Source organism: Coloeus monedula (assembly GCF_965178545.1).
Source record: "Coloeus monedula genome assembly, chromosome: 3".
In the NCBI taxonomy this organism is placed as follows: domain Eukaryota; kingdom Metazoa; phylum Chordata; class Aves; order Passeriformes; family Corvidae; genus Coloeus; species Coloeus monedula.
The window spans coordinates 67,608,153-67,624,859 of NC_138783.1; the positions used below are offsets into that span (position 1 = coordinate 67,608,153).

Consider the following 16,707-nt stretch of genomic DNA (forward strand, 5'->3'; position numbering starts at 1 on the left):
ACTTGCCTAAGGAGTGTTTATGTATTAACACAGAATTTTTGGACCTTACCTTCATTTTCTCCAAGGAGAAGGTAAAGTTCAGAACACTGGGTTTTGTTTACAGTGGTTTACATTTTCTTACTCATCTTGGCACAGCAGTGAATTTTTTTACCAGATCATTCTTAACTTCTTCTTAAATATCTATTTTCATTACAATTTATATTCTATGCTATAGAATGCTAAAGAAAGGGAATTTTACAAATGAACTGTTCTTTTAAAATGGAGTTACTTTATTTTCTGATTTCCTCAGAGAAAAAAAGGAGTTGCAGCTTAGTATTATTTCAGTGTACTTTTTATTTAATAATGAACTTGCTATTTCAGTGTACTTGATAAAGAAAGTTAAGATTAATACTAGATAAGTCTAGTATCTTAGGAAAAACAGAAGAAAAAAGTATTTTTTTTAAAAAAAACACTTTGAAGGACAAAACAGATATGCTTGCTCCTGTGTCTCAAATTATGCCATGATAGTTACATGTTATAAATAGCTAAAGGTAGAAAGATAATTGAAAGGAAACATAATTATTTTTCAAATTGAATGCATAATGGAAATACTTCAGTCTGTCTTTCGGGGAATATAATTTAGACTGAAGCATTATGTGGAAGACAATTAGAGTTTTCTACAAACTTTAGTGTTCATAAGGATTAATCTTCATTCCTGTGGTTACCTCTTTATATTTAAATACCATACAATGTTTTTTCTTCATCCTGAGTCATGAAGCCTCTGCTGTTTTACAGTATTGAGGGATGCCAGTGGGGGTAGGATTCTCTGGACTTTTTAATAAATTGTGTATTTTTTTACACATGTGACATGGCTTTTGTCATATAATATATAAATTTTATATATATATATATATATATATATATGTATAAACTTTTTTTTTTCCCTTTGGAAAATATGCATGTGGAAGAGATCACTGAATTTTTACTGTTACTCCCTGATTGTTATGCCTCACTTGATTAATATTGAAATGACATGAAACAGCCTATTCAGGAAGCTATCAAGAACTTATATAGCCACTTCTTACAGCGCATGAGAGGTTTCCACATGAATAACAATAGTAAATTTCCTTTGCATTTGTCTATTCTTCGTTTTCAGGATAAAATCTTCCTGTTAGAGTATTTCTGTTGTAGACCAGTTGTTCAATTTTTCTCGTTTCCATTGGTTAGTATCTTTCTAAGAAAAAGATTGAACTTCTCTGTATCCTCACAATGGCATGTCTTTGCTGAGTAGCATAAGAAACTGTCATTTATAAGTGTCCTCTAGCTTGTAAAATGTGTATTTTACACCACAAAGTCAGGTGAAGAGCCTGGAATGTTTTAAGAGAAAAGAATCACACACTGATACAAAACACTACATTGATACCTACAACATTTCCAATTTCTTTTGTGCTTGTCTTCATGGTATGACATTTACTGGACACTGCTGACAGATCTGAATTTACAGGACAGGATCTTACTGATGTTTTTCTGAGACTTGTGACACTGAATATGTAACCAAAAAGAGGGGTATTAACAAAGGCAGGTTGAATTATTCTTTATGTTTTTCTGAACCAGAGGTGTTCACAGCACTGAAGAATTCCCTGTCATATTTAAGACAGCTCTGTAGTTCTGGTGTCTTTGTAGTGCCACATCAGTAAACTTTTTCTGTCACACTTACTGAAATTTCTATATTGTTTTTGATACAACTAGATATGTGACTTACCACAGGTGCTCTTCTAGAGGCTTTTCTCTTTCTAGATGTGTTTTAAGAATCCTTATTTAAAATAGCACTACAAGGGTATTAGACATGTGAGAACAGAATTTACAGCATTTTGCAGGTTGTTGAGAAATGAAGGTATTTCTGATTTTGAGGCACTTGAGCATTAAGAAAGATGAGTCAGATAGGACTCAAATCATTTCCAAATTTGTTTCTCCTGGTACCAGCTATTTGATTTATCAAAGCTTTTGTGTGGTGCCTGGGCTGGTGTTCCGTTGTTCTCTCTCTTTCTCTCACACCCCTGCCACTCCCATTTCTTCTCATTGTCCCCCTTTATCCCTCCTCTCGGTCCCCCTCTCTGCCCCTGTCTACCTCACACATAGGCTTCTCTTTTTTCTTTCTTTTTTTTTTTTTTTTCTGGCCCACTTCATCTTACAGGATAGAGGAAACTTGAATTTATATTAATCATAAAAATAAAAAGTGTTGTAGGTAATTAAAGTGTGGCACTATATTTAATGGTAATGGTGAAAAAAATTGTTCCGCTTAAGTCCAGAAGGTTACTCTGACTGAAAATTTAGTTTCTAGAAAAATGTTTTTGTATGTTGAGTTGTAAATGGAATTGCTTAGAAGTTTGTAAGTTCTGGCACTGTTCTTCAACAGCACCTTTCTGCAATTTTTTGCAGTGGAAGATGAAATTGAAGCTGAAAGGGTTCTCTTCTCATACGGATATGGTGCTAATGTTCCTACAACAGCCAAAAGACGACTAAAGCAAAGGTAAAAAAAATTACCTAATGAATTTATTTGTTCAAGATAAACTAAATGAAGATAACATGCATTACGTATTGTATTAGTGTCCCAGGGTTAATTTCCTCTTTTTACCGTTTCTTTTCTTCTTTGCTTCTATTTCGTGAGTTCCTTTACTCAGAGTTTGAATTAAGATGCAGGAGACCAAGAGTTCATCTTCAGACTTAGCTGTTTATTATATCTTATCTATAACAGCTGCACAGAATGTGCCTCCAAGTTTAACAAGGTGGAAAATGGCCGTGAGTTCTAACTTCCACGGCTTTTTAAGGTGTAAATTACCCAACCAAGTAACTTGTTTTTCTTTATAATCCAGTAACTAGCTGTTCATGACCCACAGTGCAGTTTTCTTAATCCAATACCAGAACCCTAGATTTGTGAAGAGGAAGGAGAAAGGAAGAAGAAGATCCACACCCAACATCCTCCATATTGTTACCTATATCCCCTAAACCTAATTTTTCTACACCTCTACATATTCCACCCAGTGATATAACTTTTAATTACACAGCAACAATCTCAGAGTTATCACACAATTTAGGGAGCCTTTCCCAGGGTTTCAGATCAAATACAGTGTGCTTCTGAGGATCACTGCCTGTCTGAAATTCTCAGAACCCAGGGTTCCAACAGTTTTGTCTTAGAATCCAGCCAGTTTGATTAACATAAAGAGGTTTTTTTGATGACTTAAGTATACAGGAATAGATTGAGGACGAGGACCTGTTAATGTCGTTGATGCATATGAATGAGCATATACGTATTTTTCTAGGTCATTTTAAGATCTCTTCTCATTGACTTTCAGAAAGATTAATTATAATTGTATAAAACTAAGCAGCTGTAAAAACAGATTAATTACATTGTTTACATTTATGTAATAGGATATGCATTATTAATACCCTAAAAATCATTGTATTTAATAGTAAGAAAAACATATCTGTCAGGATATTAACAAGGATAATGGTTCAGAGCATCACTATTTTATCTTCACTAATACAGGATCTGATTCACGTTGCATTTTTTTAGTTTGCTCTGGTTTGGCCAATTTGAAAATTTGATCAATATATTAAAATGATGCATAGGTGAAAAATATACCTCTTGATCATAGTCATTCTGAACTAATAAATTTATATTATGCATTGTCTTTAAGAAATAATACTGACATTTGAATGGCTCATTGTGAGCCTGTGTGTTGTGGCTATGACTCACTTGTCCCACACAACTAAGAACAGGGTAAGAGGAAATGACTTCAAGCTGTGCCAGGGGAGGTTCAGGCTGGACAATTTCTTGTTGTCAAGCATTGGAGTAGGCTGCCCAGGAAGATTGGTGGAATCACCATCCGTGGAAGGTGGCATTGATACCATGAAGATTTTTGCCTTTTCTTTTATACCCCTGTTATACCTTTTTACAACTTCTGTATTCCTAGTGCTTTTGCCTAAATTCTTGGACTTGTTTGCCAAGCTGAGAGACTAAACATTTTAGAAGCTTCGTAGCTAGGGATCAGTGTGCCCCAGAGCCCAAGGTCCTCTCCAGAACACATTCTGTAAACCAAGATAGAACCATCCAGGGGAAGGTTCCTTGGGGAGGGGGGGCTCACTTGAGCCTCTCATTGGGGAATCTTTGATAGATCTGCTAATTAGTAAAACCTATAAGATTATACCCGATGTTGGGGGGGGGGACACACACAGAGATAGACTCGGCGGGGTACATCTCGATGCATATGACCAGGACGTGTACACCTAAGGATCCTTAAAATAAATACCAAGGTAAAATCCCTTTTCTCCTTCTAACCGTGTATGACTCTTGATTTTAAGACCAGGAAAAGGCATCACCATGGTCTAGTTGTCAGTGTGGTGTTCAGTCTTACATTGGACTCGATGATCTTGGAGGTCTTTGCCAACCTTAATGGTTCTGTGAATGTGGGTTTATTTAAAATACTTACGAACTGTAACCACAGAATTTGTTGTTCAAAATTAGGATGGTGGTTCTCATAGGATTAGGTTTATTCCATGGAATATGAGTCTGCCTACAATTTGATCAAATGCAGGAAATCAGCTGCATAATTTGTGCTAGTGGTAGGCTTTGACCAAAATGAGAAACTCCACAGTCATTGGTGGACACACCAAGAAGAGTATAAAGACAGGGTGACCATGTATCACAGCTTCACAGGGTACATTTCTAGCATTCAGAAGCTGTAATAGGAGTTTTTGTCATTTACAGCTGCTTTTTACTGCAAGTATTTTGTTTAGTTGTTTTTGTCTTCTTAACCCCTATCTTCTCCATAACAAAGGATATTTAATGTCAAAAGTTACCAGTCAGAACTAAGGGCAAATGATGGTCTATTCATATTTTCAACACAGATTTATGGGCCACATACTGTTTCTTCTGCCCTATATATTCGTTTTTCAGGTAAGTGTTGTTGATATGATTGTCAGTCAGATTAGACCTATTGTGCACTGACTTATATATTGCTGACAAAGATCTTATATAGTACTTAACTTTGGCATGGCTTAATTTGCTCTTTTAAGCCTCTTCAGATTGTTTCCTTGTAAGATTTGTCTTTATACTGCATAAAATTGAAGAAGAAGGAAAACAGTGGGGGTGAGGAGTGTGCAAAAAGGCCTCCATAACCCTGTTGTTTGTCTGGTTTAGAAAACTGTTGAGAGTTCTGTAGCACCATTTCCTAAAGCTTCATTTTATTCCTCTTTTGTCAATAGTTTGGGCACTTTTCTGACTTTCCTCTTAGATCCTTCTTTTTCCCCACCTTACTAGATTCAGTTTAGATTATTTGCATGTATAAAAACTCTGGTTAAATCTCCTTTGAATGCTGAATCTGATGATCAGGCCAAGATTTCAGATATGCTTGGAAGACACTTTCTGAGCTTAGAAGCGGCTATATGAGAGTGACTCATGTACTCCACTTTTGTTCTAAAAGGCATTGACTAATAAACCTGGCTTAATCCTTCATAATAGTGTTGGAGACTTCATAAACTTTCTTTATCTTTTAGAATTTAAAAGATTAAAAAAGCCATAAAAGACTGTGTATGGTTTACCTGCTGTTTCGATTCAAGGAAAACTGCCACGCAGAAAATGTGTGTGATGCCTTTGGCTGCCACAGTTTTTAAAAGCAAAGACCCTGACACCATCCTCTATGTTTAGAGCCATTAAAGAAACACTGATAAGTTTTCTGCTCTCTAGGATTGCTTAAGGAAAGAGAATCTATTACAAATGTGAATAATCTTTCTGGAGTCCACTACCTGCTCTTCAGTCTCAGACTTCTGGGATCCTCAATGAAGAGCTCTTTTAATTTCACATCATGCACTTCAGTCTCTGATAGTTTGTACAAAACCCACCTTTTCAAGCAGTGTGGGGTCTATACCTCTTTGCCCACTTGCCAGAAACAACTATTTCATTACTTCAGATGTAGGCACTGTATACCCATAGTACTAAATTAGGCATGCCTGGGAACACTCTGAAGCATCAAGAACAAATGGCCTGTAGTAGTCCATTTCCATAAAACAATTCTCAGAGTAGTTTAGGCTACATGTGAACAGTGTACTGGCAGTGATTTCCTTGCCCATGCTGACGTGCCAGCTATGCCTAGGAACTGCTTGGGAGGTGTTAATGAGAGAGTGCAGAACACTACCAGGATGACTCTGGTGGTTTGCTAACAAAGAGTTCTTGAGCACCACATAATTTTCTAGTATAGTTGGAATCAAATGTTTCCAGCATAAGATGTCTTTGCACACCAGTCCCTTTGTACCTTTGCTTTAAATTTAAACTAGTCAAAAAACATGCTGACAAGTATACTTGAAAGATGTACTTGTGTTACCTTTAAATATTTCCAAATTCAGGTAAAGTTCACTGAATAGTTGTAGCTGGGAGAATTATGATGGGCTGCATTCCTAAAGTTGTCATGGGAAGGTATCCAAGTTTTCCCTTACACTCTAATAGCTACTAGTCAGAGAAGTGGTTCCTTTCTCTTTTGTACTAGATGAGATTTCTGTATGAAAGGATATGTTTATAACACAGATGAAGAATATTAAGACTTCTGCAAAATCTGAAAGTGTATTCCATTTTATTGAGGAAGAGATGGAGGTTATGACTGGTCAAATTTTCAGATAAACTTTTAGCACTCAAAGATCTCGATTTATGCACTCTAAGCCTGAGCCTCAGGGTAAATATACTCTCCCTGTAGTCTGCTTTAGACCACTTACCCTCTCACAGATTCTCTGTTATGGTTAGGAACTGTGTGTGGAGTTACTCAAGAACCACCTGGATGCACTCTTGCACAACGTGCTCTAGAGGTTGGACCAGATGACCACTGTGGTCCCTTCCAGCCTTGCCCATTCTGTGATTCATAAGAGTTTGGAAGACTAGGTTAGATGCATTAGTAGGCTCTGCAGTGCATATTGAATTTTCCCATTGAGGCCTATGGACCTGTGCTCTTGAATGGATAATAAACTCTTCATTTCTGGACATGGAGCGTGCAAGATGTTGAGGATCTCATTTTTTAGCTAGGTTGTTTAAGTAACTCAGTAATCCTTTCTCTTCAGAGTGGATCTGTGACTCTACATAAGAATTTATATGAAACGAAATTGGCAATAACATTTAATTATTTAGCATATTAAATGTCAGACAAAACAATTTTGCCTTTCTTTTGAAAGGGATAAAATACTACATTTTTCAGTGTTTTACTGCAAAACGTATATTAATGTGCATTTTTAAACAATTATTTAACTGAGAATTAAAGTGATTCTGTAAAGCTGCTAGGAAGTAAATCAAAATTAAATGAAGTATTTTGAGAGTATTACTGCAGTTGTGTAGTATTGGACAAATTATATAGGTAATTACTTTATATAAAATATTACAACAGCTTAACTGTGTGAATGTTATTTTAGTGCTGTTAAATTTTGTAATATTTTCACTGTTTTTCTAACTTTGACCATGCAGCATGTTTAACTATGTGGTTTATATATGTTAATATTTAAGCATTGGTGAAAAATTAAGGCAATCAAATCCTGAAGTATAAATGTGAGAATTTCTTTTGCCTATTTTGGAAAAAATTCAAGTTGAGCTTGCTTTTTATTGGCACAGTGTTCACTTGGCAAGAAGATTACTGCAGCTAGAAAAGCAAAATTCGTTGCTTGTAAAAGATCTGGAACATCAGAAGGAACAAGTAACACAGATTTCACAAGAGGTAAATCATTATTACACAAAAATTCAAATCTGTAGAAACGTTGCAGAACAGCTGTTCATAAAATGAAATATTTTCTAAACAGTGTTTTTTATCTATTTGATGTTAAAAAAATGGCCTCATAATTAACCAAAACTCCATGACAGAAGTTTTCAAAGAAGTTTGTAATTTGTTTTGCAATTAATATTGAAAGAAAGATTACTTTATAGGCTAAACAAGAATGTGAGCCAGATGGACGTTTTGATTTCTGAACAGAAGAACAGCCAGCCAAGCTAGTTTGTTCTGTTTGATACTTAATTGTTCAATGAATACATCACTATTTTTTACACAGCTCTTCTCTTAAATCACTTTTGAAGATACTTGACAAACCTCAGCTTGAAATATCCCAGACTTAGGGCAAACTAATTTTTTAAAAAAAATTTAAGGTTGTCTTTTTGTTTTTCTCTTCGGAACGAAGGGACAACTAGGTTTGCTGTTAGGTGTTGCCACCATATGGAATTTGTAGGTTTGCTATTTCAGGAATGTGGTTAACAGTTTAATTTTTAAAGCCATGGTAATTACAAATTAGAATTTCTACATCCAAGTACTTCACAGAGTACAAAGACTTGAATTTCTACATATGTTTAAATTACATTAATTTTATAAATTTTATATGTGTATATCTATTATTATATCGATTATTTCAGTGAAAGATACATGAATAGTGAAGTTTGGGGGATTTTTTTAACCAGTACTACAATTTTTTATGGATTCTTAAGTATATCATAGTAATTTCTATTTGACTAAAACATATTCTGTCAGGTTTTTACTTGGAGACATCAGGAAATTGGTGAATTCATTATTATGCTTGGTATTCTTCTGTATCACTATTCTTTATCTTAAATCTTTTTGGGTTTCACTTCAATACGTTCCTTACCCACAGTAGTTTTATATTTGCTTCTAGATCACTGATGAAAGATGCAGTATCAGTGACCTTAGTTCAAATTCCTGCAGAGCTCCACAGGAACTTCTTCAACTCATTTTTGTCTTGCCATTAAATTCTTGATCTTTTATCATATAATTGTATAGTTTAAATCAGAATGCAATACAGTACAAAGTTAAACATTGGCTTTTTATATAGTTAAAGTTCTAAAACTTCTCTTTGCTTCATTACGTGATTTTTGCTCCAAGCTATTGTCTTCCTTGATTTTCTTTTTATTTGCGAACAAACCAGAGATCTTGTAGACTACAGCATGCTTAGGTAGTCCATTATTGTTCTTTTGACTGACAGTTTGTTCAGTCATCTAGATGAAATCTAGAACATAGATAAAAAGCTGATGCAAAAGTGATTTTATCAGCTTTTCTTTTGAACTTGGATCAAATACTTGCAGTGTATTTATGATACAACTTTTTCAGCTTTTTAAAGGAGGGAGGAAAAGACCACAGTAAGTCAGTAAGACCACAGAGGAATTGACTCTACTTACTTTTTAATCAATGGAAGCTGTTAGATTAAAACTCTTGAAAATGCAGATTAGGGAAGTGTAGAGAGTGGTACCATTATTGAAGTGAAAATAGCACACAATTAGAACAGAAAAGTGAGAAGATAATGTACTAGTTATCAATTTGAAGGTGGTGTGCTTCCTTTTTTGTGTGTGTGGTAACAGGTTTGGAGTTTATATTAATATGCAATCGGTAAAAATCAATAATATCCAATAATAATTCAATAATAATCAAGTAACTGTGCTTTATGAATTACAAAATTTATAGTAGTAATACTTTTTTTTTTTGCAGCTTGACAGAGCAAATTCTTTGTTGAGCCAAGCACAGCAGCCATACAAATACCTCATTGAAACTGTGCAACAGAGAGATTCTCAAATAAGTCTACAGAAAGAACATATTACACAACTTGAAAAAGATAACAGGTAATTAAAATCACTGATTCCTGTTTTGTTTTCTCTTAAACTGAATGTAAAATCACTTATATTTTTATCATTAGAAAAAAATTTATGTTGTTGTCCACAAAGTTGAGATGTTAACACTCCATGATTGACCAACACCAGTCTTCATGCTGGAACTGTAGCACATGTGATTTCTATCATAATGTCAGAGAAGGGGAATTTAGGTTTGGAAAAGTACCTATGACAGGTTTAAAGTGAATTTGGAACTGAGAAGAGCTCTCATGAAGTAGAGAAGAGTTTAGAAGAGTAAAAGGAAAGAATGACACAACAACTGTACAACAGTAAAAATAAAGAAATAAAGTCAGAGAAAAATAATAGAGTAGTCCACCAGCAACGGGTATTTCAACCATAATTAGAGCATATTCTCTAGTGGAGAGTCTCTGATTGGCTGCTGTATCCATCTGTCAGAGCTCTCTGACCACTGAGCAACTTCCCAGCATTGTACAGCTTTATAAATTATGTTTAGCACCTGATTCCCAGGTAAGCTGTTATAAAATAATATGTCCCTTGATTTTCAAGGAAGTTGGTAGCCGAGTCCCACTGCTCTACAGAAGAATTAGCATTTTAAGTGTTAAGTGTTTTTGTGGTGTCTTGGTTTAGGAAAAGGAAACTATTAGGAGGCATTACTGTGATTCTATTATGAAGCAACTACATAAAAAATACAGGGTTTTCCAACTAATCTACTGAAACAATTAAAATAAAAAAAACAGGATTCACCCTAGCTAATACTAAATCTGACATACTGTCTTACATATGTATTTATTCAGAGGGTTTTGATGGTTTGGGATAGTATTTGTTATGCCTTGAGGAATACCTAAAAATGCTTATTATCCAAGCAAATCTATATATGAATCAGTAAGTTTATAAATAAACTGAAATATTCATTCATACTTCCTGACAAGATGTCTTTCACTGGGCTTAACTTTGATTCAGTAAGAATAGATCTTTTTTTAGTTCCAGAATCAAATGTTTTTAATACTGTCCTAGACTTGTTATATACAAGAAGCACTTCAAAGACAAGTTATATTTTTCCAGGAAATGACAAATCACAATGTTCTCTATATACAGTGTCTTACTTTCCAATTGTGAAAAATATCAAAGAGTTGGTCACAAGCAAATTAAATTTTTGGATTATGGTAATAATAATGGAATGATTTCATTATTCACAAGGTAGTCCAAAAGTCTCTCAAAAGGAAGAAAAAAAGGGAGTAAATAGGTGAGGTCATTTCTGAAAGTGTATGTTTCATACTTTAAAATATGAAAGAATTTAAATGAGTTATTAACATTGATTATCTTGAGTTAAATGGCTCATTGCCAATAATCTGTATGCCCAGATATTCTTCCTAATTTTACTCTACAAATTAAGGTACCTAAATTAGAGACTTAGGTCAACGTTTCATAGTAGTTCATGGAGGAAGTGACATCTCCAAAGCATAATTCAGATTTTGGGTGGAGTGAGTAGTTTCCTAGAGATTCCTTTTACTCTCCATTAACTGTAAAGGAAATTTTTTGCGTCTTAAAAGTGCCTCAGGTTAAGAAAGAAAATGGATCTGCCCAACAGTGTGAGCATTCATGTTAAACATACCAGCCGTACTCTACTGTGGGGAGCTGGGGTGTACTCACGACGAGTCTGTGTTTCTGTAAATGAAAGTGTGGCCTGACAAAAAATGTTATAGCAAAAAAAGTAACACTTACTTTGCATATCAAATATTTTGGTTAGAAGGTTTTTTCCTGTATTTCCAATATTTGTTTTAAATTAAAAATAGATTTTATTCCACTATCACAAGTTTTCCTAGTTTAATTGGCCAGAGAAATTCTTGGGAACAGCCTAATGTCTTAGGGCTTTTTGTGCACATTAGCAGTCCCTAATTTTGCTATTCATAACTCCACATTTAAAAAAAAGGTCCTGATTGGTTAGCTGATATTCCCTGGCACACATGAGAAATCATAATCTGGGATAAAAATGATAATGTTGGTCATTTGCTTTCCCATAAGTGAGAGGATGGTTAGAGGAAGGGATTTCTAACCAGAGAACCATTACGTTCAAGAAACTTTTTGTCATGAAGATAACCTTTTGGAATCTGCTGATGACAGTTTTAAATTAAAATACCCCTTAGGTGATTTCAAATTACTCCCAGCTATTGCAGAACTGAATCAGAATGGGATTTAAGTAAATTAATGATAATCCCTACCAAATACATGCCAAGTGAAGCTCTGCTGGATCAAAAGATTTAGCCCACTGTTCCTATCCCTCTTAGTTTATTAAACAGCATTTTGTTGGTTTGTATGTGGAATATTTTTGAGAGGATGAGTTCAGAGAATTAATGCTCCTCAAGGAGAGCCCTAAATTCTGCAGATAATGTTGTTGCTATTAGAAAAATACTAGTGAAAACACTAAACATGGTTTATGAAGCCTGGTTTCTCTGTGTCTCAGAGCTGAGGGAAAATTTTAATACTTGTAAAACCATTCAAAATGAGATTTTTCAACCATTACTTAAAATTAATAGTTATTACTTCAATTAGTTATTCATAGTCATTCAATTAGCTATTAATAGTTATTACTTCAATTCTGCAACAGCCTCTAAATTGAGGTTTAATTTGTGCTACAGTTACACCAGGTACATTATTTTTTAATATTTTAAACACAATAATGCATTAGTTTTGTTTCTAAACAGCAATTTCACAAGAACCAGCTAAAAGAAATAATAGTGCTTGAATTCTTGTTTTCAGACAGAACTTTAAAAATACTAGTGATTTTTTGGATACTTCTTTTTTAATCTCATATTTGAATACCAGATTGTAGACAAATTAATGTAGTGTTGATATGCCTGGACCCTGAGAATCAAGACTGAATATTTTATTTATCCTTACAGCTGCTCTATGCTTGATCATAATTTTCCTTCCTTCTTGTTTAGTGTGCAGATTCAATGGTCGAGGGGTGTTCTTTTTGTGTTGTGTTTTTGTCTCATCTGCTCATCAAGAGAGATGGTTCTGCATTATGTAAATCATGGATTCCCCAAGCAGAGCAGGCACATCTGTGTTATCAGTGCCAGTGTTCTCTATCACCTCCCACTTAACTTGCTTGTGGAGCAATCAGCAAGGACTTATTTGCAAGTGAATTTACTTTTTTAGTCTTAATCCGTAATTGCCTTCTGTACACAGTGATCACGGCCAATAATCTTTTTAAAACATACTCCTGGCGTGATTTGGTTCCAGCAGATTTCCCAGGATGATGAGTCAGTACTTTCTTGCAACCTATAAATGTTTGCAGCAACCTGCATCACTTTGTATTTCCATGTTTTAAGAAGTTTGTTGGTTGCTACTGGATGTGAGTTTGATACTTTGACAAAGTAGGCTTGTTGAATCAGCACAAGAGGAAGACAAGTTTGAGGAAGGCTATCTATGACAGAAATCTCATTTTGGATGTTCTTGGGCCATATCTTCATCAATTTTTCCTAAAATGGCCTAAAATCATTTGTATAATGGTCCCTTAACAGGCAACAGATGTGTTCACGATTCTCCACCCTGAGAATTCTATTGAAGTGTCATTTCTGACAGCAGTTACTTCTGCAAGAGGAATGGGAGAGATCTGGGCAGATCATTTTGATACAATATTTTTGACAAGTCCTGAAGACAAATTTCTTTCCAGCATGGTGTTCAAAGTTCATTTTGACTAGAGCAGCTTACCTGCCTTCATCCTTAAGCATCACACCTCTAGAGCTAAGGCTGTCTTTCAGAGCCTTCAAATCAAAATGTCTTCCTGACTTGAAAGGACCGTCCAAGTGGTGCTCAAGGTTGCCTGTGTCAGTAGCTGTCAGACTGAATCACAGAGTGGTTTGGATTGGTAGGGACCTTTAAAGATCATCTAGTTCCACCCCGCTGCCATGGGTAAGGACAACTTCCATTAGACCAGGTTGCTTAAAGCCTCATCCAGCTTCTCACTGAAAGGGGAGAAACAGTCAGAATACTTACCAGACAGAATTAAAGTCTTAAAGTACTTTTAAAATTGAAATTGAGCAGAGCTGGAGATACTTTGTTGGTTTGCTGAGCAGTGTGCCTGTTCCGGACATCTTTCACACAGCTCTGTGGGTCTTTAGCCATACCTTCATAAGAGCTGCAAGTGCTGTTGTGGTTGGAGTAGATGCTTAGCTGAGCAGCTACCACTGCTGTGATTTGCATGAACAACTTAGGGACCCACCACCAGCTTATTAAAGGTGTGCTGAGACCACTGTTTAGGTTCAAGTGTGAATGCACAAGCATATTACCACTCGAAGATAGAAGGAGAGGTTGTTTAGGGGTAATGGAGGCTCTTGTCAGGTGTTGCCCACATCAGTGTTCACTACCACTCTCTTTCCCATCCCTTAGGATTCTCCCAGGCAGGCCATGGGCTGTGCTGGCACTTAGCCTCAAAGAGAACTTGGCTCTGGGAGCAGAACACATGTGCTTGTGAAGTGAGCCATACACCTTCAGATATGTTTCGGATACAAAACCTCTGGTCTTGAGTGGCAGGGCATGTGCAGGGTGAATTTATAGGTGGTCTGCATATCTCAAAATACTCTGTTAAGTAACTTCTTATTTATATTAGACCACATAGCACTCTTGTTAATAAAAGTAAATAGTGATGGTTAATAAGAGCAGTGCTATGTGTGAGGATGACTTCTTGCTACTATAAAGAAATCTCTCTAGCATACAGTTCTTTAGCCAAAATTGAAAACACATTTAGCACTCATTTTGAAAAGAAATGTTTGTAACTATGTCATGCTGTGGGAAAACAAATCTCTGAGTTTCATTCTTATGTGTGTAGTGAAGTAATTGTAGTTTTAGTACATAATTTTCTGCTAAAAACATCCAGGTTTATAAATAACTGGAGATGTTAAAAGGACTTCATTCATAAAGAGAGGGTATTTATTTTAAACACAGTTACTCAAATTTCTCAGTACCAATGGCTGGTTTTAAAAGAGGTTCCCTTACCCAAAAGCACTCCTCAAAAGCCTTAACTGTGTGGCAAATCCAGAAGCCATAGAAGGATTTTGCTCACTAAGAAGCTTTGTACTGAAATGTTCCTTACCTAAACATTTTGGGTTCTCTAATTGCCATCCAAATATAAAGCTCAGCGTAGAGTGTTAGATGAGTTTTTCCCATCAAAGAATGGGCAATGAGCTTTTTATGAGAACATTACCATTCTGTGAAATATGCATCATCTATTCCAAAAGTACTGCAGCTTACCTGAGAAATGCTCCAAGCAAAATTTGTAGAAATATGTCCTTTTTTACACATTTTCTGATCTGTAATACAACTTTTAACTAGTTATTTTGGGGTTATTTTTTTTACAATTTGGAAAAGTAATTTTAATTTGGACACTTCATGGATATGTTTTGAAGCCTCTTGAAGCATTCCAGTTAAAGTCATTAAGCTCTCCTAAATACTCTCCTAAATCTGTTTAAAAAGATGAGCTGTGGTTATTTAGCTGCACAATGAGAGATCACTGATTTGTCATGTATTCTCCCTTGCGAAGAACTTTTATTTGCAAAACATCTTATACCTCCATTTCTAACTGTGTGACTTAAGAACAAAATTTGACCTAGACTAATAAATAACTGCCTGCTTTGAGCTATTCATCTGTAATTTGCAGGCTGGGGATAGCTTCACTATATGGCTATATTATATATTCAGTTATATGTACAAAACCTTTACATATACTATTTGTATTTGGTTTTTTCAGTGGTAATATTGTATCTGAATATTAAATGCAAAAAAATAATTCCGTATTGGACTATTCAACTTCATTCTGTAAGGGCAAATTAACAGAAAGGGACAGTCCTTATTTCTTACAGCATCTGGAGTACACAGTTCACTAAAAAAGAAACCTACATTTTTTTTCAAACTGAATAAAAGTAATAATAAAATCCAGTACTATATAAACCCATGTTTATTTTGTGTGTCCAGCATAAACATATTATTCAGAATATCTAATTATAGATGCTTCTGAACAGAATAGTAACTAGTATATTTACACTTAAGCATTAAGATGGTTTCGTTGCCCAAACTGAAAAGAGTTTATAAGGCTGAAGTTCATAAGTATCCATTCTGTAGAAAAATCACGTCACCTAAAAATGTCTTACGTACGATACCCAAGCTGCCTTGGCTTTAGATCCTGAGTGAAGCAAGACAAAACAAGCCCGTGGTTGCTATGAGCAATCTGTATGCATATGACAAGTGTATTTTATGGTAAGCCCTGCATTCCTGGTACCTGGATTCAAACCTGGCTAGGCTTTAAAAGCATGATGGAATGAAACTGAATGTCCTCCCAGACAATGTGGTTTCTTCTGGAAAAGCACACAGAAAAAGCAGGACCTGCACTGCTTTTCAGTTAGTTCTCTAACCTGGACTTTTGGGGCCACAGTTACATGACATCTCACAAGGGGCACCTTCTCCATGCTCAGGGTGAGGCCATCAGTGACCAGAGCTGTGGAGCACATCATGGTCCTGTCTTTTTAGATGAAAGTTACAACCCTTGAACTCCAGTGTGAGAAGCTGGTTTGCCTAGACTCACAGATAGTGGTTTCAGAATCATAGCAAGACACTTGAGGCACTCCATCACCAAATGGAGCATGCTTGCCTTCAGCTATAAGTCTCCACTGTACATGGTAAATCAAGTTATTTTGGTGATCCATGTGAAATATAACCATTAAAAAGACTCCATTGTCTATCCAGATCAGTGAAGGGACCTTATGTGGTGACAAATTGTCTAGTACCAACAGAAAGAGTAGGTTACCAGGATGTGGTGAGGGAAGGATGATCCTTCAACAACAGTTCTCACTTAGGTCAGCTAAAACAAATTGTGAAGCTGCTCTCTGATTTGTTACACTGCCAGTCAAAACTAGACTAGCTTAAACTACTCTTTGGTGGGAGTGTAAGGCAGGTTAAAGCTAGAACCTCTTTGCTGATAGACAAGATGCTGGTTCAGAACATTTTAAAACCAGGGACTGAAATGGTCAGTCTTCGTCCCAAGATAGAACTTTTGAAGGTATTTCTGTTTAACCTTG

The 16,707-nt window shown here is 35.6% G+C and overlaps 1 protein-coding gene across 4 annotated transcripts in view; it reads left to right on the plus strand.

Annotated features, from left to right (window-relative positions):
* Positions 1 to 16,707, plus strand: part of PIBF1 (progesterone immunomodulatory binding factor 1) — a 107,239-nt gene that overhangs the window by 67,646 nt on the left and 22,886 nt on the right. For 3 of the 4 annotated variants that reach the window (XM_082279264.1, XM_082279263.1, XM_082279265.1), the window contains exons 13-15: positions 2,419 to 2,509; positions 7,625 to 7,727; positions 9,495 to 9,625. In XM_082279264.1, coding sequence (XP_082135390.1) covers positions 2,419 to 2,509; positions 7,625 to 7,727; positions 9,495 to 9,625 — 325 coding nt within the window. Of the gene's footprint in view, positions 1 to 2,418; positions 2,510 to 4,887; positions 4,937 to 7,624; positions 7,728 to 9,494; positions 9,626 to 16,707 lie in introns of those variants that run through there. The other variant, XM_082279266.1, reaches the window with a different exon arrangement.